The 23091-nt window shown below is 43.3% G+C and overlaps 1 protein-coding gene across 1 annotated transcript in view; it reads right to left on the bottom strand.

Annotated features, from left to right (window-relative positions):
* Positions 1-23091, bottom strand: part of LOC145353151 (uncharacterized) — a 44515-nt gene that overhangs the window by 6969 nt on the left and 14455 nt on the right. The window contains exons 4-8 of the mRNA XM_080203589.1: positions 21344-21496; positions 15680-15847; positions 10049-10122; positions 7702-7899; positions 5613-5750 (exon numbers count right to left, since the gene is read on the bottom strand). Of these exons, the coding sequence (XP_080059715.1) occupies positions 5613-5750; positions 7702-7899; positions 10049-10122; positions 15680-15847; positions 21344-21496 (731 nt within the window). The remainder of the gene's footprint in view (positions 1-5612; positions 5751-7701; positions 7900-10048; positions 10123-15679; positions 15848-21343; positions 21497-23091) is intronic.

The following is a 23091-nucleotide window of genomic DNA, read 5'->3' on the forward strand; positions in this document are numbered from 1 at the left end:
TTCCATCCGGTCCTGGGGACTTGCAAACAATCAGTCCCTCCAGTCTTTTGAGCACTGCCTCTCTAGTAACAATAATGTCATTCAGGCCCTCCACTCCTACCATCTTTCCATCGCTAACACCCGGCAATTTATTCATATCCTCCTCCGTGAAGACCGAAACAAAAAAGTTATTCAAGGCCTCAGCCATTTCCCCATCCCCTACCACTAAGTCCCCCCTCTCATCCTCTAAGGGTCCAACGTTCACCCTAGTCAGCCTCTTCCTTTTTATATATTTATAAAAACTCTTACTATCCTTTTTTATATTAAGCACTAGCCCAGCTTCATAGTTTATCCTACCCTTCTTTATCAACTTCTTTGTCATTCTTTGTTGATATTTAAACCTCTCCCAATCCTCTTCTCGCCCACTACTCTTAGCTACTCTAAACGCATCCGCTTTTAATTTAACACTTTCCTTTACCTCCTTCGTTATCCACGGCTGATTACCTCTGCTCCTACGATCCTTCTTAACCATCGGAATAAATTTCTGCTGAGCACCAAGAAAGATCTCCTTAAAGATCCTCCACTGTTCCTCAGCAGACCTACCTTCCAATGTGCTCCCCCAATCAACATTCGCCGATTCCTCTCTCATCCTATCGTACTCCCCTCTGTTCAAACAAAGGACACAGGTCCGGGAACCCACTTTCTCCTCCTCCATCTGCATCAGAAACTCCACCATACAATGATCACTCTTCCCAGGAGGATCCTTCACCACAAGGTCCCTAATTCTACCTGCCTCATTACATAACACCAGATCCAAGATAGCTCGCTCCCTCGTCGGCTCCAACACACACTGTTCAAGGAAACTATCCCGGCAGCATTCCAAGAACTCTTCCTCAAGCCCACCACGTCCAACATGGGTCGACCAATCAATATGTAGATTGAAATCCCCCATAATTATCGCCATTCCATTCCTGCACACCACATTTATTTGCGCGTTAACAGCCCGCCCCACCTCCAGGTCATTATTCGGGGGCCTATAGACGACACCCACCAGCGTCTTCCTCCCTTTGCTGTTCCTAATCTCCACCCACAACAATTCCACTTTCTGCTCTTTGGCTCCTATATCATCCCTTGCTACCACCCTGATGCTATCCTTAAATCAGCAGAGCTACGCCTTTTTCCTCCCGCCTATCCTTCCTAAACACTTGATACCCCTGTACATTCAGCTCCCAGTCCCTGTCACCTTGCAGCCACGTCTCTGTAATGGCCACCAGATCATATCCATTTGTGCTGATCTGCGCCACCAGCTCATCCACTTTATTCTGAATGCTTCGTGCATTCGGATAAAGTGCCTTCATCCCAGCCTTCACCTGTACCCTATTTACCGGAATGCCACCAACCTTATTCATGCCCCCTACTCCCTTTATTATTGGGACATCCTTAGTCTCTTCCCGTACCTGCACCCTCTCCTTTACTTTCGACCCTGTAATTTCACTTACCCTCGCACCCTCCCCCCCCCAATTAGTTTAAAGCCCAATCTACATGATTCGCCAGGACTCTGGTCCCACCACGGTTCAGACCAACACTGGTTCTCCCACCCCCACTGCCTGTTCTCCTTTTCTTCTCCCACCCTCCATGGGGCTCCAATGGGGTGGCATAGTGGCTAGCACAGTTGCCTCAGTGCCAGGGACCCAGGTTCAATTCCCTGCTTGGGTGACTGTCTGTGCGGAGTTTGCATGTTCTCCCTGCGTCTGTGTCGGTTTCCTCCTGATGCTCCGGTTTCCTCCCACAGTCCGAAAGATGTGCTGGTTAGGTGCATTAGAGTGGTTAGGTCTATTTGGGAGACCTTCTTGATTATTTAGACACTAAATACTCAGTAAAATGGCTTCCCAAGTGCATCAGAACTATTACAAGGACTGTGAGGATGCTGTTAACAAGCAGATCAACCTGGAGCTCTATTCCTCCTATGTTTACCTCTCCATGTTCTGTTACTTTGACCGGGATGATGTTGTCCTGAGTCACTTTGCTGAGTTCTTCAAGGAGCAGTCACATGAGGAACAGGAACATGCTAAATTCTCCCTCTGTGTATCCAAACAGGTGCAGGAGTGTGGCGACTAACCCTGCAATGAAGTTACTGTGAAAATCCCTTAATGTAAACCTACTTGTGACACTAATAAATAAATGATGAGGGCCTGCCTTGGCACTGCACCCTGGCATTTCCCCTTGGCACCCGTGGGGGTGGAAGGTGGGGGAAATCCCCTCAATTGAATCAATTCCAGCCTCAGGTCACTGTCAGTGTGGAGTTTGCACATTCTCCCCGTGTCTGCATGGGTTTCCTCCCACAGTCTAAACATGTGTGTGTGTGTGTGTTAGGTTGATCGGCCGTGCTAAATTAGCCCTAGTGTTCTGGGACCAAAAGAGAAAACGCTGGAAAATCTCAGCAGGCCTGGTAGCATCTGTAAAGAGAGAAAAGAGCTAACATTTCGAGTCCAGGTGACCCTTTGTCAAGTGTTTGGGGGATTAGCAGGGTAAATGCGTGGGGTTATGGGAATAGGGCCTGAGCAGGAGTGTGGTCAGTACAGGTTCGATGGGCCGAATGGCCTCTTTCCATTCTTTGTGTAATTTAATCTCTCCTGCCTCTAACAGAACTTGCCTTCTATCCGCTCTCTATACTTGCTCAAAACCTGTTCTAGCTTCCTGTTGCAAATCCTCCCCCCTCACCACTGTATCCCTGTAACCCTATGCACTTACCCTGCTAATCCCTTGAAACTACACATCTTGGGACACTAGCGGGCAATTTAGCATGGCCAATCCACCTAACCTGCACATTTTTGGGCTATGGGAAAAAACTGGAGTACCCAGAGGAAACCACGCAGACACTGGAAGAACTTGCAAACTCCAAACAGACAGTCACCCAAAGCTGGAATTGAACCCGGGCCTTGGCTCTGTGACGCAGCAGTGCTAACCACCCTGCCACCATGCTGCCCTCAATTTTCACCATCCACCATGGTGGGATTTGAAGCTGGGTCCCCAGTGGGCATTTCTGGATTACTAATCTACTGACAGTACCAATCGAGCATTTTCTAATGTTGTGGAGTTTTTTCCATTTATTTCCTGTGACAGAAGAGATCCTCCCAGAGACATGACGACTTTCGGCCTTCCAGAGGATCTTCCAGCGTGCCCTTAGTTGCCAGACAAATCCAAGAAAAATCTTGAACAGAATCAAACACTCTTCACTGCATCCATTGACCTGACAAAAGTATTTGGTTAACTAAATCATGAGGCTTCGTTGGTTTGTATTCCAATGATTAAGATGTCCAAGTAACTTTGTAATCCTCAAAATGCTTCATGATAATATAACTGTAATGATCCTGAATGGGAAATCTAAAACACATGCTTTCAAAATTCAGACTAGGACCAAGCAAAGCTGTGATGATTTGCAGTCTATTTACAATTGATCTGGCCATTCATCTCAAAGATCAATTGCTCTCTGGTGTCAGTATTAATACTGGCTACAAAGAATATTGTAAGAAGTGTCACAACACCAGGTTAAAGTCCAACAGGTTATTTGGAATCACAAGCTTTTGGAGCACTGCTCCTTCCTCACGTGAGTAGCCAGGAAGATGCAGCACTCCAAAAGCCTGTGATTCTAAATAACCTGTTGGACTTTATCCTGCTGCTGAGAGATTTCTGACTGTGCCCACTCCAGTTCAACGCTGGCATCTCCACATCATAGATGGAATACTTGTTAACCTCGGTCACTTCCATGCCAAAACAGTACTGGCCCCTAAAGATATACATGGTTTACAGTCTGTCGATGACTGCAATGCTCGCTGCCGATCAGATTTGATTCCTTTAATTCTGCATTCAAGAAACTTAGCCTATGTCCTTGAATGTTGCCAAAAACAAAACCTCAATTGACCCACTCCGAGTCAGCCAATATTCCACCTCCCACCTATGTTGAAGGAGAGATTCTGGACTATGTTGAGCACTCCCTATATCGTGACAATCACCTCTCTCAAAAGGCCATTATTGACAAGGTGGTCCAGTGCCAGATCAGCTAGACCAATTCAGTCTTCTGAAAACTACACTGAGTGTTTGACAACAGAGACCTCTTCAAGTCAACAAAAGTTCAGTGCAGTTGTTTTCGCCATCCATATTTCTGTACTGCAGTGCAATCTGGACTCAGTGTCAATGACGTTGAAGAGCACTAGACAAATTGCATGCAGGGATGCCTCTGTCATATCCTCTGGAGTCAATGGGAGGACGACAGTTTACAGAACAGAATACCCTGATTTATTTGATTTTGCACTAGAATGTGGGGAGGCCAGTTGGAACACAGGACATAGGAACTAGGAGCAGAAGTAGGCAAATTCAGCCCTTCGAGCCTGTTCTACCATTCAATCAGATCATGGCTGATCTCAAATCCATCTCTCCACCTGGTTCCATATACCCTTATTTCAAAATCAGAAATCTATCTATCTCCTCTTGAAGTTATTTAATGATTCAGACTCCATCGCGTTATAGGGCAGCGAGTTCCACAAATTCACCACCTCTGCGAATAGTTGTTCCTCCCCATCTCAGTCTTAAATCTATCGCCTCTCAACCTATACCTGTAACGTCTTGTTCTAGATTGCTCCTAAGAGGAAACATTTGGTTTACATTTACTTTATTAATCCTTTTTAGTATTTTATATACTTGACCAGATCCCCTCTCATACTTCTAAACTCCAGTGAGTTCAAGCACAAATTGTTTAATCTCTCCTCATATGCCAATCCTTTGTTCACCAGATTGATTCTGGGGATGAGTCTCTGAAGTATGTCTAATGTCACCACATCCTTCCTCAAATAAGGAGACCAAATTTGGACACAATACTCCAGATGTAGCCTCACCAGCACCCTATATGATTAGCAACAATACTTCTCTACTTTTAAACTCCAGTCCCTTTGCAACAAATGCCAACATCCCATTTGCCTTTTTTATTACCTGCATACCGACTTTTGGTGATTCATGAACACAGCCATCTAGATCCCTCTATCTAGGCGCAGTTGGGTTACATGTAAATCTAGTAGACAATGGCTCAAAGATTAAGATTTTTTTTTTAATCATTTGAAAAAATTCTCATCAGCTTCTTTAGTGTAACATTTAAAACATGCATTTGTCAAGGGGATGTCGTGGTGTAGTGATACTGTGATTCAGCTAGTAATCCAAAGACCCAGGGTGATGCTCTGGGGATCTGGGCTTGAATCCCACCATTAGGATCAGCCTAATGTTTCCAAATGAGATTAGCCTCAGCCTCAGCCCCAACCAAATACTCATTTTAAACATTTAAATCATTTAGCTGTGTTGGATAGGTATAGTTAACCTTGCGAAGGTTGCTAGGTTATTTTGATACTATAGTTTAAGAGACAGCTTTGCTACTGGATCTGATGAAACTGAAGCAGTTGCATCTCAGACAGGGTAAAGGCACATGTTAAGAAATCTTGACAATCTGTTTTAGTGTGAGGTTAACACATTGAAGGAAGAACAAGAAGGATTACAGATCCACAGGTAATTATCCAAAGAAGAAATTTCCCACAGAATCCTCTCATTTATATCCACCCAGCAGTACATAGAGACAATCAACAATTGACCTTAAGACGTGGATCACCCTTTGAGAATGGTTTCGATATCTGAGCAATGCCTTTGCGGTTCCCACGAAGAACACCATTTTCAATGTCTTGCAGTGAAAAGACTTCTCCACCAATGATGTAACTAACAGCGTTAAAGAACTGAAAAAGGTGCAGAAATGGAGCTCAGAAGCTGGTTTGCTCAGCACAAATAAATCACTTAGAACTGTACTTAAACATAAATGACAATTCCAAAATGTACTACATTCTGCTAGATCAGTGCATCAATTTCATTCAAAAACCACACGTGAAGGCATGAGAAATGTTAGTTTACACTGTTGGAAAATGTGTCCTTTTCCCTAAACAAATCATACGTATGAACATTCAAGAAATGTAGATACCAGTCTTTCAATGTCATGGCCAAGATTGGAATCCAGGTCCAAAGGCTGGATTAAAATCTCGTGTCTGTTCACTGTAATCTCACTCTAATTCTGATACGTTTATATTGATATATAGATATTCTGTTCTTTAAAATGTTTTAAATAGTGTCTAGTAAAGTGCCATAGCAAAGGTTACTGTAGAAATTAAAAGCTCACAGTGTAGAGGGTAACATAATAAAGGCAAATGGGATGCTGGCCTTCATAGCGAGGGGGATTGAATATAAAAGTAGGGAGGTCTTGCTGCAGCTGTATAGGGCATTGGTGAGGCCGCAGCTGGAGTACTGTGTGCAGTTTTGGGCGCCGCACCTGCGCAAGGATATTTTGGCCCTGGAGGGAGTGCAGAGGAGGTTTACTAGGCTGATACCGGAGTTGAGGGGATTGAGCTATGAGGAGAGGCTGAATAAACTAGGCTTGTACTCGTTAGAGTTTAGAAGAATGAGGGGAGATCTCATTGAGACGTATAAGATGATGAATGGGATGGATAGGATAGAGGTGGAGAGACTCTTCCCGCTCAAAAAAGACAGTAGGACTAGGGGGCACAGCCTCAAGATAAAGGGGAGGCGGTTTAGAACGGAGTTGAGGAGGAACTTCTTCACTCAAAGGGTGGTGAATCTCTGGAATTCTCTGCCCGTTGAAGTGGTGGAGGCTGCCTCGCTAAATATTTTTAAGAAGCGGGTTGATGGGTTCTTGATAAGAGAGGGGATTAAGGGTTATGGGGAGAGGGCGGGAAAGTGGAACTGAGCCACAACAGATCAGCCATGATCTTATTGAATGGCGGGGCAGGCTCGAAGGGCTAGATGGCCTACTCCTGCTCCTATTTCTTATGTTCTTATGTTCTTATGAAATCGGTGTCTAACAAGAAGCATGATGTGAAGATGCCAGTGTTGGACTGGGATGGAATGGGCACAGTAAGAAGTCTCACAATACCAGGTTAAAGTCCAACAGGTTTATTTGGAATCACAAGCTTTTGGAGTGCTGCTCCTTCATCGGGTGAATTGGAAAAGATTCCGAAATATTAGTTTTCTTTACCAAACTGCTATCTCCTGTCATTGCAAAAACTCATGCCCCCACTCAAACCCTTTGGTTTTGTGGATGGATTCCAGCTACATGGACTGGAAAAAGGCAAGAACAGCTTTGATAGAAGTTCTAAAACCACACAGGGTGTAGATGGACTAAGCAGGGTGAAACTGTTTCCAATGGCTGAAAGTTTAGCGGGGCAGGAGGTAGGGGGACTAGATTGTAGGTGGTTAAAAGAATCAGAGGCAAGAGGGAAAAAAATCCTTTTCTGTACAGAGCATGAAATGCACTCCTGATCAGGCAGTGGAGGCACATTCAGTATTAGCAATCAAAAAGAAACTGGGTAAATCCTCAAATGGAAAAAAAAAGTGCAAAGGTATAGTTAATAAGTGGGAAGTGGCACAAACTGATTTGCTCTTCCAAACAGAATGCTATTGACTTGGGTGACCAGTCTCCCTCTGTGCTGTGTTGTTCTAATGACAATACTATGTAAAAACTAACCTCTTCAGATGTGGACATGAAACACTTTTGCTCAAACTTGTAACCCTGCTCAGACATGCATGCTACTTTATGAAACACCCAAGCACATAAATGCAAGTTGTTAACTCTCGTAAACTCTTGTAATAAGGACAAGAAATGCACATTAGACATCTTACTTTATATCTCTGCCACATATTTTTTGGTGGTCCTTGTTTAATAGTTCCATGGATCACTAATGCGTTATACACGTTGATGAAGAATGCTAGCTTCTCTTCTCTACTCAGATGTTCAATGTTCAAACGCTGTAGTTGTGTTGCAAGTTCACAATACTTCTCAAAAATTGGATTCTTCGTCATGGATTTGTAATCTACGAACTGCAAATAAGTGAAATTATTATAGATTAATCCAACTGTGTCTCAGCGACATGAAATCGCAGCTTGGCAAAGAAACCTTTGTTTAGTAGCTGCCTCTCAGATCAAATTAAAGCTTTTCTTGAGGTAACAATGAGAAATACTGAAGTAGTGAATCCCAAATAGGCATTTAACTTTTAAAATTGATGTGAGCATAACTAGAATGGAGGTTGAACATTTAAGCACTGGTTGAAAAAGGTGAATAGTAAATCTACTCAAGATTAGGAAGGCATGGCCTAGTGGTATTATCGCTAGACTATTAATCCAGAAACTCAGCTAATGTTCTAGGAACCCTGATTCGAATCCTACCAGGGCAGTTGGTGGAATTTAAAATCAATTAAAAAAACTGAAATTAAGAATGTACTGATGACCATGAAACCATTGGTAATTGTCAGAAAAACCCATCCGGTTCACTAATGTTCTTTGGGGAATCTGCTGTCCTTACCTGGTCTGGCCTACATTTGGGGTGGCATGGTGGCACAGTCGTTAGTGCTGCTGTCTCATAGCGCCAGGGACCTGGGTTCAATTCTGATCTTGGGTCACTATGTATGTGGAATTTGCACGTTCTCCCCATGTCTGCATGGGTTTCCTCCCACAGTTCAAAGATGTGTGGGTTAGGTTGATTGGCCGTGATAATTTGACCCTAGTGTCAAGGAGATTAGCAGGGTAAATATGTGGGGTTACAGAAATAGGGCCTGGATGGAATTGTGGTTGATGCAGTCTCGATGGGCCAATGGCCTCCTTCTGCACTGTAGGGATTCTATGATTCTATGTTGTGATTCTACATGTCATCCTAGAGCCACAGCAATGTGGTTGACTCTCAAATGCCCTCTGAGATGGCCTAGCAAGCTACTGAGTTGTATTGCTTGCTCAGGAAGGCAGCTCACTACCAGTTTGTCAAGGGCAACTACTGATAGAACATAGAACATAGAACACTACAGCACAAACAGGCCCTTCGGCCCACGAGTTGCGCCGATCACATCAACACCTACCAATCTATAGACCTATCTATAACCCCCAATCCCATTAAGCCCCATATACTCATCCAGAAGTCTTTTAAAAGACTCCAGCGAGTTCGCCTCCACCACCACTGACGGCAGCCAATTCCATTCACTCACCACCCTCTGAGTGAAAAACTTACCCCTAACATCACTTCTGTACTTTCCTCCCCGCACCTTAAATCCGTGTCCTCTCGTAGCGACCATTTCAACCCGGGGAAATAGCCTCTGAGAATCCACCCTATCTATTCCTGTCAACATTTTATAAACTTCTATCAGGTCGCCTCTCAACCTTCGTCTCTCCAGGGAAAAGAGTCCCAGCTCCCTCAACCTAACTTCATAAGGCATGCCTCCCAGTCCAGGCAACATCCTTGTAAATCTCCTCTGTACCCTTTCAATAGCTTCTACATCTTTCCTATAGTGAGGTGACCAGAACTGCGCACAGTACTCCAAATGAGGCCTGACAAGGGTCTTATAAAGTTGCAGCATTACCTCCCGACTCCTAAACTCAATCCCTCGATTAATGAAGGCCAGTACACCATACGCCTTCTTGACCACCTCCTCCACCTGCGAGGCCGATTTAAGAATCCTGTGGACCCGGACCCCAAGATCCTTCTGCTCTTCAACACTACTAAGACTCCTGCCCTTGATAGTGCACTCGTTCATCCTGTTGGCTCTGCCAAAATGGACGACTACACATTTACCCGCGTTGAAGTCCACCTGCCACTTCTCCGCCCAGTCCTGCATCCTATTTATGTCCTGCTGCAACTTTTGACATCCTCCCAGACCATCCACAACACCACCGACCTTCGTGTCATCAGCGAACTTACTTACCCATCCCTCCACTTCCTCATCCAGGTCATTTATGAAAATTACAAACAGCAAGGGTCCTAGAACAGATCCCTGGGGCACTCCACTGGTGACTGACCTCCATTCAGAAAAATACCCATCCACAACCACTCTCTGCCTTCTGCAGGCAAGCCAGTTCTGGATTCACAAGGCCAAAGGCCCTTGGATCCCATGCCCTCTCACCTTCTCAAGAAGGTGGGCAATAAATACTCACCAGCCAGTGATGCCCATGTCCCACGAATGTATTAGAAGAAAATTCGACTAACCTTGCCATCGGGTGAAATGTGTTCAGAGAAGAGCTGCAGTGTTATGTCTCTCATAGCTTCAGAATGTTTAGAAGCTGCAATATAACAGATTATTGAGCAATGAAATATACAAATGAATGTTTGAAATTGTCAATTTTTATTTAAAGTTTATTTATTAGTGAAACAAGTAGGTGTACATTACGCTGCAATTAAGTTACTGTGAAAATTTCCTAATCGCCTGTTTGAGTACACTGAAGGAGAATTTAGCATGGCCAGCGAACCTAACCAGCACATCTTTCAGACTGTGGGAAGAAACCAGAGCATCCAGAGGAAACCCATGCAGACACAGGGAGAACGTGCAGACTCCGCACAAATAGTAACCCAATCCAGGAATCGAACCTGGGTCCTGGAGGCAGTAGTGCTAACCACTGTGCCACCGTGCTGTAGATGGACTTTATGCTCAAACCTCTCAATGGACACACATGCTGAAATCAATTAGGCTGCTCCAGGGTCATTAGAAATGGTCTGCACTTTGCTACTTTCTTTAGATTTACATAACAATCATAAATTTTTGGTGACTTATTCTTCACTTTGGTGATGATGCTTTGGTATTTTGCTCTCTTCCTCCACCTCCACCCTGTGCTGTATTCTTAAATCTGGTCTGATTAAGGTTTGGTATCTGTCTAATGTAACTTCCTGATGTAATGTAACTTTTCAATTCTGTCCCTCTGGAAATAAAGTCTAGTGCTTGGTTTGCTTTTTTTAAAATGGTCTAGTTAGGCTGCGGTACAACTTTTAAAGATTGGTGTAATTATAGAATTTATCTGTAAAGAATTAATGCATGGTTTACAACAAACATACGCTACTCCAAGGTGCAAAAGCTCAACAGGAAAAATGAGTCAACCATGGCTAACAAAGGAAGTTAAAGAATGTCGAGGGTCAAGGGATGCGACTTCTAAAGTTGCCAAAAATAGCAGTAATTCAGAGGATTGGGACCATTTTAGAATTCAGCAAAAGAGGACCAAGAAAGTGAGAAAGGGAGACTAGGATAAGAATATAATCTAGGAAAAATATAAAAACGAACTGTAAAATATTCTATAGGTATGTAAAAAAGAAAAAAACTTAGCAAAGACAAATCTCCATTACAGGCAGAATTTATAATGGGGAATAAGGAAAGACAGAAAGAGTCTGAATAATTAATTTAGATCTGTCTTCACAGAGGAACATACAAGAAATCTCTAAGATTTAATAAAGAGCCAAGGGACAAGCAAGAATGAGGAGCGGAAAAAATTAGCATCAGTAAAAACGTCATACTGGGGAAATTAATGGGACTGAAATGGGGCTAAAGTAAATGTTGAACCCTTAGAAGATGAGAAGGGGGGAGTTAATAATGGGAAGCGAGGAAATAGCCGAGGCCTTAAACAAGTTTTTTGTGTCGGTCTTCACGGTAGAGGGCACAAATAGCTTACCGAACATTAATGGCCATGGGACTGTAGGGGGCGAGGTCCTTAAAACGATTACTATTACTAAAGAGGTAGTGCTTGGTAGATTAATGGGACTAAAGGTAGACAAGTCCCCGGGCCCGGATGGAATGCATCCCAGGGTACTGTAAGAAATGGCAGAAGTAATAGAAGATGGGTTAGTAGTAATTTATCAAAATTCGCTGGACTCTGGAGAAGTGCCGGCTGATTGGAAAACAGCTAATGTTACGCCACTGTTTAAAAAAAGGAAGTAGACAAAAGCCGGTTAGCTTAACGTCTGTAGTTGGGAAAATGCTGGAATCCATCATTAAAGAAGAAACAGCAGGAAACCTGGAAAAGAATGGTTCGATCAAGCAGACGCAGTGCGGATTCATGAAGGGAAAGTCGTGTTTGACGTATTTACTGGAATTTTATGAAAACGTAACGAGTGCGGTTGACAGAGGGGAACCGGTGGTTGTGCTGTTTTCAGATTTCCAGAAGGCGTTTGATAAGGTGCCTCACAAAAGGTTGCTGCAGAAGATTAAGGTACACAGAGTTGGGGGTAAAGTGTTAGCGTGGATTGAGAGTTGGCTATCTAACAGGAAGCAGAGAGTTGGAATAAATGGGTGCTTTTTTGGTTGGCAGTTGGTGACTAATGGCGTGCCACAGGGATCAGTGCTGAGGCCTCAACTGTTTACATATACATAGACGATCTGGAGGAGGGGACCGAGTGTCGGGTAACAAAGTTTGCTGATGACACAAAGATGAGGGGGAAAGCGAATTGTGTGGAGGACACGGAAAGTCTGCAGAGAGATTTAGATAAGCTGAGTGAGTTGGGAGGAACTGGCAGATGGAGTATAACGTTGGCAGTGTGAGGTTATCCACTTTGGAAGGAATAATAGTAAATGGACTATTATTTAAATGGTGAAAAATTACAACATGCTACTGTGCAGAGGGACCTGGGGGTCCTTGTGCATGAATTGCAAAAACTCAGTCTGCAGGTGCAGCAGGTGATCAAGAAAGCAAATGGAATGTTGGTCTTTATCGCGAGGGGGATGGAATATAAAAGCAGGGAGGTCTTGCTGCAGTTGTACAAGGTACTGGTGAGGCCGTATCTAGAGTACTGTGTGCAATTTTGGTCCCCTTATTTGCGAAAGGATATATTGGCCTTGGAGGGAGTGCAAAGAAGGTTCACCAGGTTGATACCAGAGGTGAGGGAGTTAGCTTATGAGGAGAGATTGAGTAGATTGGGCCTGCACTCATTGGAATTTAGAAGGCTGAGGGGTGATCTTATAGAGACATATAAGATAACGAAGGGACTAGATAGGGTAGAGGCAGAGAGATTCTTTCCACTTAGAAAGGAAACAAGAACTAGAGGACATATCCTCAAAATAAGGGGGAGTCAGTTTAAAGAACAAAGAACAACACAGCACAGGAAACAGGCCCTTCGGCCTAACAAGCCCACGCCGCCATTTTAACATTGTGAGTGCCCTCTTCTCAATAGGCGTAGACCTTTGTCTACGCCTATTGGACTCCACAATAAAGGAACCATAACCAGATTGAGGGACGACTAATTTAGGGACAATTTGTTAACACCAATTAGCCTAAGAGCACGTTTTTGGGGTGTGGGAGGAAACCGGAGCACCTGGAGAAAACCAATGCAAGCACAGGGAGAATGTGCAAACTCCCACAGACACTGGCCCAAATCCATGTATCGGCACAGCTAACATTGATAGTCACTGAGCTGTCATGTTGCCCGTCAGCTGGTCCAGTTTAAGCATACACTAATGACGTGAAGCACTAGGCAACTCTCGAAGCAACGTCCAAGAGCGGACCTCACACGACCCACTGTGTGTATGCCCCTTGTTGGACAACAAGGCGGACCGAATCACCTGTGGATTAATAAAAAAGACATCAATAAACACGCACAGAGTTTAGAACAGAGTTGAAGAGGAACTTCTTCTCTCAGAGGGTAGTGAATCTCTGGAATTCTCTGTCCATTGAAGCGGTGGAAGCTACCTCATTGAATATGTTTAAGTCACAGGTAGATAGATTTCTGATCAGTAAGGGAATTAAGGATTATGGGGAGCAGGTGGGTAAGCGGAACTGAACCACTTTCAGATCAGCCATGATCTTACTGAATGGCGGGGCAGGCTCAAGAGGCTAGGTGGCCTACTCCTGATCCTATTTCTTATGTTCTTATGTCCTTACGTTCTCATGAAAGTCAATTCCCAGAAACCGATGATATACGTCCCAGAGAGTGTTGAAAGAGGTGGCTGTAGAAATAGTGGGTGCACTGGTAATCACCTTTCAAAATTCTACAGATTCTGACTAGTACCCACTGATTGGAAAGTTGCAAATGTAACCCCACGAATTAAGAAAGGAGTGAGAGAGAACGGAGAACTACTGACCTTTTAGCCTGATATCAATAGAGTGGAACACTTTCCCTACTGTTATAAAGAATGTGATATCTTAGTACTTAGAAAATAATGGTAGGATTGGGCAGAGACAGTATCGAATTATGAACGAGTAATCCTGTTTGACAAACTTGTTGGGAGTTTTTTTGAGGATGTTACCAGCAGGGTAGATAAAGAAGAACCATTAGATGTGGTGTATTTGGATTTTCGAAGACTTTCAATATAATCCCACACAGGAGGTTAGTCGACAAAATAGAGCACATGAGATTGGGATAATACATTGGCATAGTTAACAGACAGAGAACAGGGAGTAGAAGTAAATGGGTCATTCTTGGGTTCAGAGGCTGTAATAATGGTGCAACATAGGGATCAGTACTTCAGCCCCAGCTATTCCCAATCTATATCTATGCTTTGGATGTAGGGATCAAATGAAATGTTTCCAAGACTGCTGTGACATAAAACTAGGTGGGAATGTGTTTTGTAAGGATGATGGAAAGAGGAGGATTTTGACAGGCTTATAGTGTGGGTAGGACCATGACAGATGAATGTAAGTGTGAGGCTATCTACTTTGGTAGGTGGAAAGGGGATGCAGAGTACTTCTTGAATGATGGGAGATTGGGACTTGTTGATTTCCAAAGAGACCTTGAGTTCCTAGTTCATAAGTTGCTGCAAGCCAACATGCAGATGCAGTAAGCAATTATGAGGGGAAATTGTACCTTGGCTTTTATCGCAAGAGGATGCGAGTTGAGGAGTAGCAATATCTTAATTCAGCTGTACAGAACATTGGTGAGACCACACTGGAGTATTTTGTACCGTTTTTGTTTCCCTACCTAAGGAAGGATATACGTACCATAGTGGGAGCATATTGGAGGTTCATCAGACTAATTCCTGGGATGGCGGGACTGTCCTTCCGATGAGGACAGATTGAGAAGACAGCGTGTGTTCTCTAGAATTTGGAAGAATGACCTAATTGAAACTTAGAAAATTCTTAAGGGGCTAGGCAGGGTAAATGTAGAAAAGATGTTTCTCTGATTGTCTGGAATGAAGGGATACAGTCAAAGAATAAGGACAAGCTCTTTAGGGCTAAATTGATGAGGAATTTCTTCACTCAGACAGTTGTGAATCTTTGGGTTTCTCTACCCCAGTGGACTGTGGAAGCTCAGTGGGTATGTTTGAGACAGAGATCACAAGATTTCTAGACACAAATGACAGCAACAGATTTGAGAATATTGCAGAAAAATGCCACTGGGGTAAAGGATCAGCCACGATTCAGCTGAATGGTGGAACTGGCTCTAGAGGCTGAATGACCTACACCTGATCCTATGTTCTTTCTCTGAGATCCCTGTGTTCCTCTACCCCAGCTAGATTTGCACTTTCCAAGTTATAAGCAACAGCCCTATTCTTCCTGCCAGAACTCATCACCTCACATTTGTGTGTGTCAAACATCATTTGCCTATTCTGCAAATTTATTAACATCCTCCTGCATTTATTTGTTGTCTTCCGCGGTACTGAAAATCTTCCACCCTCAATTTGGTTTCATCTCCAAATTTAGAAAATTGGTTCGGCCTGGCGGGAATGCTTGAGGCAAAAAAGTTAGAAGCATGTCTGCAACATCTGAGAGTAGGGCTTCTTCATTTCTACATGGAAGGAAATGCTCAAATTTGCTGCAAACAGGAACAAAAGTATTTTAAACGTTATCCATCTTGGCTATTGTTAACTCTTGATGTTGAAACTTGCACAAGACATTAGTAGAAGAGGAACAAACCATTACATACCAGAAAATGTATCATATTCTGCTGTGGCTCCAGTGTTTAACGAAGCAGCGGATTCGTGCTCTACCAATCTGTATAGAGCATCGCTGTTTTCAAATCCTTTTCCACTCAAAGAACTTAAAAATTTCCTGGCTGTCAAATCTTTGGCCATCTCAACTGCTGCATCTTTTTCTAAATGAAGCAAAGATTAATCAGCAAAAGATGGAAAATATTTGATACAGGGGCGTTTAATAATCCAAACGGCATATAACAATTCAAAGGTTATCGTAACATTGCTGCTTAAAAACAATGGGTAGGATTTCCCAGCCACGCTTGCCCCAAAACTGGAAAGTCCTGACCTTTACATGGTTTCCCCGCCCCCCGCCTTACAATTCCTGTGAAGAGCAGGATGCGAAAATTCCCCCACACGAACTCAGTTTCACCTGCCTCTCTGCTGTGGAAGGCACAAAGACATTAAAATTCTAAAGTGCTCCTTTATAAGTATTAATGCCTTGGCTAATTCCTTATCCTTCCTTCACCCCTCCCCTCTGCCCATGAGACCCCTAAGATTTTGAAAGAAAAACTTTGAACCTAAAAGCTCCGTGAATGGGTATCATGCAACATGGAGCTCAGGCAGGAAAGAGGAGTTAATGCAGAGGACCAGCTAAAATCTTACTGAATGGTGGAGCAGCCTAGTATGGCTATATGGCCTAACCCAAGCTTTGTTCACATCCATTTTCCTTCCCCTGTTATCAAATCTGCATTTGAAGGAATCATAGAATCCCTACAGTGCAGAAGGATGCCATTCAGCCCATTGAGTCTTCACTGACAACAATCTCAACCAGCCCACATTGCACAACCCCACATATTCACCCTACCAATCCTTCTAACCTACACATCCCGGGAGACTAAGGGGCAATTTAGCATTGGCCAATGCACATCTAGCATGCACATCTTTGGATTATGTGAGGAAACCAAAACACTTGGAGGAAACCTACGCAGACAAGGGGAGAACATGCAAACTCCACACAGACAGTGACCCGGGCCAGGAATTGAATCTAGATCCCTGGAGCTGTGAGGCAGCAGTGCTAACCCCTGTGCCACCGTGCAACCCCTAGTATTCCTTGGGGACTCAGAAGGTATGGTTTTTGCAAGAACAAACAGGAAGCACAAACTATGATTGATCAACAGGGGGCCTCTGTTTGCAGTTCAGCACTGACACCACCGTCACTCATTCATTGTTTACATATTGATACAGGGGATCGGCAGGAAGGTGGAGTTAAGGCCACAATCAAATCAGCTGTGATCTCATTGAATGGCAGAGCAAACCTGAGGGGCCCAACAGCCTTCTCCCATTCCTATTTCATGTGTTATGTACAACATCTTGCTTTTGACCAGGGAATGGGAGTGCTGAGAAATGGAACACCATTCCACAATGGCCACGCACAATATAGTCACAATAAAGCATTCCCTTAGAGATGGAGTATGGATAAATGCAGGGCAAAAGCTTTTTCCACTCTGTCCCATCAGTAGCTGTTAAGCTAACCTTAGAAAAACAGCTCTTGTGTGAATTTTATGACTTCTTCACCATCCATTCTGCAGCTGAATTTGGAAGAAAAGCCTTTCCTTCAAGCCTGGTTTGTTAGTTTCCAGATATGTGAAGCAACAATGTGTTAAATCCTATGGGCATCACTTTGGCACAGTCATTAGCACAGCTGCCTCCCAGCATCAGGGACCCACGTTTGACTCCCAGGTTGGGTCACTGTACGTGTGGAGTCTGCCCGCTTTCCCTGTTCCGGCATAGTTTTCCTCTGAGTTTTCCTGTTGTCTCCTATAGTCTGAAATCCAGTCGGTTAGGTGAATTTGCCATGCTAAATTATCTCTCGGTGTACTCAAACAGCTGCTTGATTAGGGTTTTAATTTTGTTTTTTTTGAAATTTTCTTTGTTCTTTGATAGTGACTTCTAATGGGCATCTAGACAAATGCATGAATAGGATGGGAATAGACAGATATGGTCCCTGGAAGGATAGGGAGTTTTAGTTTAGTCAGGCAGCATGTTTGCTGCAGGCTTGGAGGGCCAAAGGACCTGTTCCTGCGCTGTAAATTTGTTTGTTCTTTGTTCCACCAGTTTCCCAACTGGAACTAAACATAACAAAGAACAGCACAGCACCGGAAACAGGCCCATCTGCCCTACAAGCCCGTGCTGCCCATTTTAACACTGAGTGCCTTATTCAAGTCTTTTGTCGATTGTCAACGTTTTTGTCTACCTCTAGTGGAATTCCACAATAAAGGGGGTGCAAATTTAGGGAATTACATGTGCGCCAGATAGCCTTGTAACATTTTGTAAAAAAACTTTTGCAATCAAATTATGTTTTAAAACAAAATCATAGTGGACAAAAAAAAACTGTGAAGTACCAGTATTAAACTTCAACTCGTAATAATCCATATTCATTACCGTATAGCTATCAATAAAAGTTTTGCACTTAGTAAATCATATGTTAAATCCATGGATCTCAACAGTCAAGTGTCATACTTTTCTTATTCAAAGAAATGAGCTACTTTATCAGATCTGAAAGCCCCCACCAAAAAACAAAATTCTTTTGAAAGGGTGCAATTTTCACCAATCAGATCATCTTAAAAGAAATAGCCACTATTTTGATTTCTAGCCCATCACAGCATATAGCATAAAAGTCAGCACTATCTGAATCTTCGGAGTCTTGAAAATCCCCTTCCCATATTGTTGCTACTCTTAGCCCCACACTCAGACAACTGCGCAAACCTCTTGACAACTTTAGGTTGGAGGAGGCCCAACCTTTGGTAGCTTTGAGTCCTTTTGCACCCAAGTGCAAAACAAATGGCAAGTGACTACTATGTATAGTAGCAAAAGCAAAGTTATTTTGACAAAAGCTTTACTTCACATTGACTCTTCTCCTCCATCAGTGAAAGAATCTTTTTGCTTTAAAGGTCAAGTTTCACTGCTTTTGTTTATTCAAGTTGGTCATAAACATGACTATTTGATATGAAACACGAGCAAATTAGAAAAAAGCTTCCATTGCTCATGATGAAATCATCCATTTTTAAAAGTTCAGAAATCAAAATGACAACCATCAGTGTGTGTTTTAAGTAACCATGCTGACAGGTGTTGATCGTAAATGGCTTTTCATGGTAAAGATTGTTGTCACGATTAGGCAGTTGAACAGGAAAAACCTGTTTAACACTGCTACATGCAAATCAACCTGTACTGATCGCATTTACTTTTTAAAAACACATTTGAAAATGATTTTAGCTTTTGAAGTTCTTTCCACTGCTGCTTCCCATTGAGCACATCCTCCTTTCAGGAGCACAGATTAAGATGGTTCCTTGATCCTCTACGGATTTGCAAATAAATACATCCAATTTTGTCCTGGGGTTCTCAGAATGAATGTGACAAGTGCAGCAAAGTGAAATGCTGTGATAACAAACCAAGCTAGATATTGACTGGAATTCTCCGGCCATTCACATCGGAGGGAGTTTCCGGTCTCATCGGCAGTGCACAGGGTGATATCAATGGGAATTCCGCCGCTAGCAAACAATGCGCCACCACCTTGCGGCAGGAAGCACGAGGCCGGGAGGCCGGAGAATTTCACCCACTGTCTCCCGTTGCCCTTCTTTCCCCTAACCCGACACAACCACCACCCTGGAAGCCAAATATTTACAACAGAAAGATCATCCACTCTGATGAATACATTGGACTCACGGTAAACACCAATGAGGAAACATGGGTGATATTTGGGAATATGCCAACAATATTTCAGTTAGCAACGGAACAAAAGAAACTCAGCTCAAGAAATTGCACAGTCTGCATATTCCTCCAAGTTTGCAGCACAGGTTTGACCCCACCATATCCCTGTTGTGCCAGGAATGTGGAGATCACCATTGTTTTTTTGGTCCTGTGTCAAGATTAAAGCCTGTTGGTTTAATGTTCTGAAAGAGCTTGAGAAGATCTTTGATATGGCCTTAGAATTTGATCCCTTGCATTCGATACTGGATCTCGCAGACAGAAAAAGGTCAATAATGCGAATGGGAAAACGTACAGTATCCTCATACTGGCACTACAGAAAAATATCCTTTGCTCATGGATTAGTGATCGGCTTCTTTCAGTTTGAGATTGGTATAGAATCATTCTGAACTGCATACCAATGGAATTTTTGATTTGTTTACTTCAAACTAAATTGGACACATTCGATGAAATTTGGGATCCTCATCTTAAAGCTCTGGGCTCCGCATTGTCTACTTTACTCCTATTTTCAAAGGTAGGTTGACGATTTTAATGTTTAAAGGCAGTCGGCAGTGTCAGGATTTCAACAACTATTTGGAAATTGAGCTGGTTTTGCCAAGGCTTGGGGAACATGCTGGCTAACTGGAGGCAAGTATGGAAGGCAAGTTGGTGTCTTTCGTGCACTGCTGGGAGACCAGTATAAAGAGGAGTGCTTTGTTCAGTCCATCAAGTCTCAACTCGATGCTGACTTGATCTCCCCTAGTTCCCCATAGCACGGTGGCACATTGGTTAGCACTGCTGCTTCACAGCACCAAGGACCTGGGTTTGATTCCTGGCTTGGATCACTTTTGTATGGAGTCTGCATGTTCTCCCAATATCTGTATGGGTTTCCTCCCACAGTCTGAATGACGTGCCGGTTAGGTGCATTGGCCATGCTAAATTCTCCCTCAATAGGTGCCGGAGTGTGGCGACGAGGGGATTTTCACAGAAACTTCACTACAATTTAACATAAGCCTTAACTTGCGACACTAATAAATAAACTTATACATTGCAATATCCCCTTGACTTCCCCTTTCTTACTACCACAATGCCACTTCTCCCCTCAACCCCCACTAGATTAGGCAGAATCTTTCCATTCCATATGTTTCGAGGCACTTTAGCTGTTGAAAATAACCCCTGTTCCCGCCCCAGCTCCCTTTAAGTAAAGGCTACCAATCTGCTTTGTCACTTTCTGCCTTTCGATGTAAACAATGGAAGCTCACATTAGGCAACTGAGAAATCACAGACAGAAAAATGCTGCGTCATGCTACTCCATTGCACAAATCCAGTGGAAATGAACAAAGTACAGATTAGGAAAGAACACTCTGGTAGCCGTTATAATTTTTTAAAAAAAATGCTACACGTTTAAAATAAAAAAAAAATGTAATTTCTTAAAAGGTCAAAAGTAAAAATCAAAATTGCGCATGCAGAGTTAGACAAAGAACTAAACAGTTTGAAAAATTAATTGCAGCACAATAACCTTTTAAAACTTTTAAAGGAACTTGAAGCTTTTAAATGTTATCACTGCACGACAATGTACAACTGCAAACAAATCAGAAAGGGGAGGTGTTTGCTTAGATGATTAGCTTTTCTCAGGCTGGAAGAGTCAGTTACGAGGGGGCATAGGTTTAAGGTGCAAGGGGAAAGGTTTAAAAGGAGATGTACGAGACAAGTTTTTTTTTATATAGAGGATGGTGGATACCTGGAACTCGCTGCCAGGGGAGGTAATGGACGGAAATCATCCCTGGAAGGGTCGGGGGTTTTAGTTGAGTCGGGCAGCATGGTCAGCGCAGGCTTGGAGGGTCGAAGGGCCTGTTCTGTGCTGTAATTTTCTTTGTCTTTGATATTTAAAAATCAGGATGTGTCAGATAAACTTCACCTCACAGACTCACCAAGATGTTTGAATTCCATCAGCCAGCTGACCAACTTCTTCCCGGTGAAACTGTTCTGCTGCATTTTCAGACAAGACCAGTGGTTGCCAATAACACCACTCTCCTTAAATTGCAAGATCAAGTCTGCATATTCATCTCTTTTGCTTTTCAATTCTGTAAAGCAAATAATAGAAGCTTGCTGTTTTCAACAGTGAATACATTAAAAATTCTTTAAAAATAACACAACTTCCTACGACATTTTTTGGATACACCCATGATTTATAGTTTCAGAACTACTGTTTCAGACAATCATAGAAAGTTAATTGCACAAAAAAGAGGCTACTGGGCCATTGTGTGCATACCTGCTGAAAAAAATAAGCCAGCCAGCCTAATCCCACTTTCCAGTGTTTGGGCTGTAGCCTTGCGGGTTGTAGTACTTGAAGTGCATACCCAGACATCTTATAAAGGACTTAAAGGTTTCCTTAAGAGTAGCGAATTCTAGACCTTTATCATCCAACCGAGTGAAAAGATATTTCCTCATCTCTCCTCTAATCTTTCTGCCAATTACTGTAAATCTATACCCCCCTAGTCATTGCCCTTTCTGCTGTAGTACATAGGCTTATGCCATCCCTCCCCACACTGCCCAACACCCAGTTTTGCACATCTCAATCAAACCACCCCCCCATCCCCAGCCTCCTTGGTTTCAGAAAGGACAAACTCAGCCTATCCAATTTTTCCTCATAGCTGCAATCTTCCAGTCATAGCAACATTGGGTCCTAGCAACATTCTTGTAATCTTTGGGGTTGAACAGTGGTTAGCATTGCTGCCTCACAACATCAGGAACTCGGGTTCAAATCTAACCTTGGGTGACTGTATCTCCCACTGTACAAAGATGTGCAGGTTAGGTGGTTTGGTCATGCTGAATTGCTGCTTAGTGTCAGGGTAATTAGCAGGGTAAATACGTGAGGTTACAGGGATGGAGCCTGGGTGGGATTGTTGTTGGTGCAGGCACGATGGGCCAGATGGCCTCCTTCTGCACTGTAGGGATTCTATGATCCTCCTCTGTACCCTCTCACATACAATTATATTCTTTCTGTTATAAATTGACCAGAACTACATATGGTACTCAGGCTGTGGCCTTACTAATAGAAACATAGAAACCCTACAGTGCAGGAGGTGGCCAGTTGGCCCATCGAGTCTGCACCAACAACAATCCTATCCATATCTACTCCACTAATCCCTCCAACCTGTGCAACCCAAGACACACTAAGAGGCAATTTAGCATAATCAGTCAACCTAACCTGCACATCTTTGGACTGTGGGAGGAAACCAGAACACCCAGAGGAAACCCATGCAGACACGGAGAGAACGTGCAAACTCCGCACAGTGACCCAAGCCTGGAATTGAACTCAGGTCCCTGGTGCTGTGAGGCAGCATTGCTAACCACTGTGCCATTCTAGGATAGCCTCCCTGCTCTTATATCCTATACCTCTAAATGAAAGGGTTCTATATGCCTTCTTAACCACCTAATTAACCTGTCCTGCTACCAGTCAGGGATGTGAGGACATTCACTCTGAGTTCCCTCAATTCCTCCACACCACACAGAATCCTCTCACTATGTATTCCTTTGTCTTGTTTGACTTCATCAAATACATCATCTTACTCTGCAACGGAATGAATTCCACCTGCTACTTTTCTACCTAGCGGACCAGTCCATTGATAGTTAGGCCTATAGACAGCAGAAACTATCAACCATATGGCTAATTTTT

The sequence above is a fragment of the Carcharhinus amblyrhynchos genome, chromosome 15, assembly GCF_965287045.1.
Source record: "Carcharhinus amblyrhynchos chromosome 15, sCarAmb.v2.hapA, whole genome shotgun sequence".
Lineage (NCBI taxonomy): Eukaryota > Metazoa > Chordata > Chondrichthyes > Carcharhiniformes > Carcharhinidae > Carcharhinus > Carcharhinus amblyrhynchos.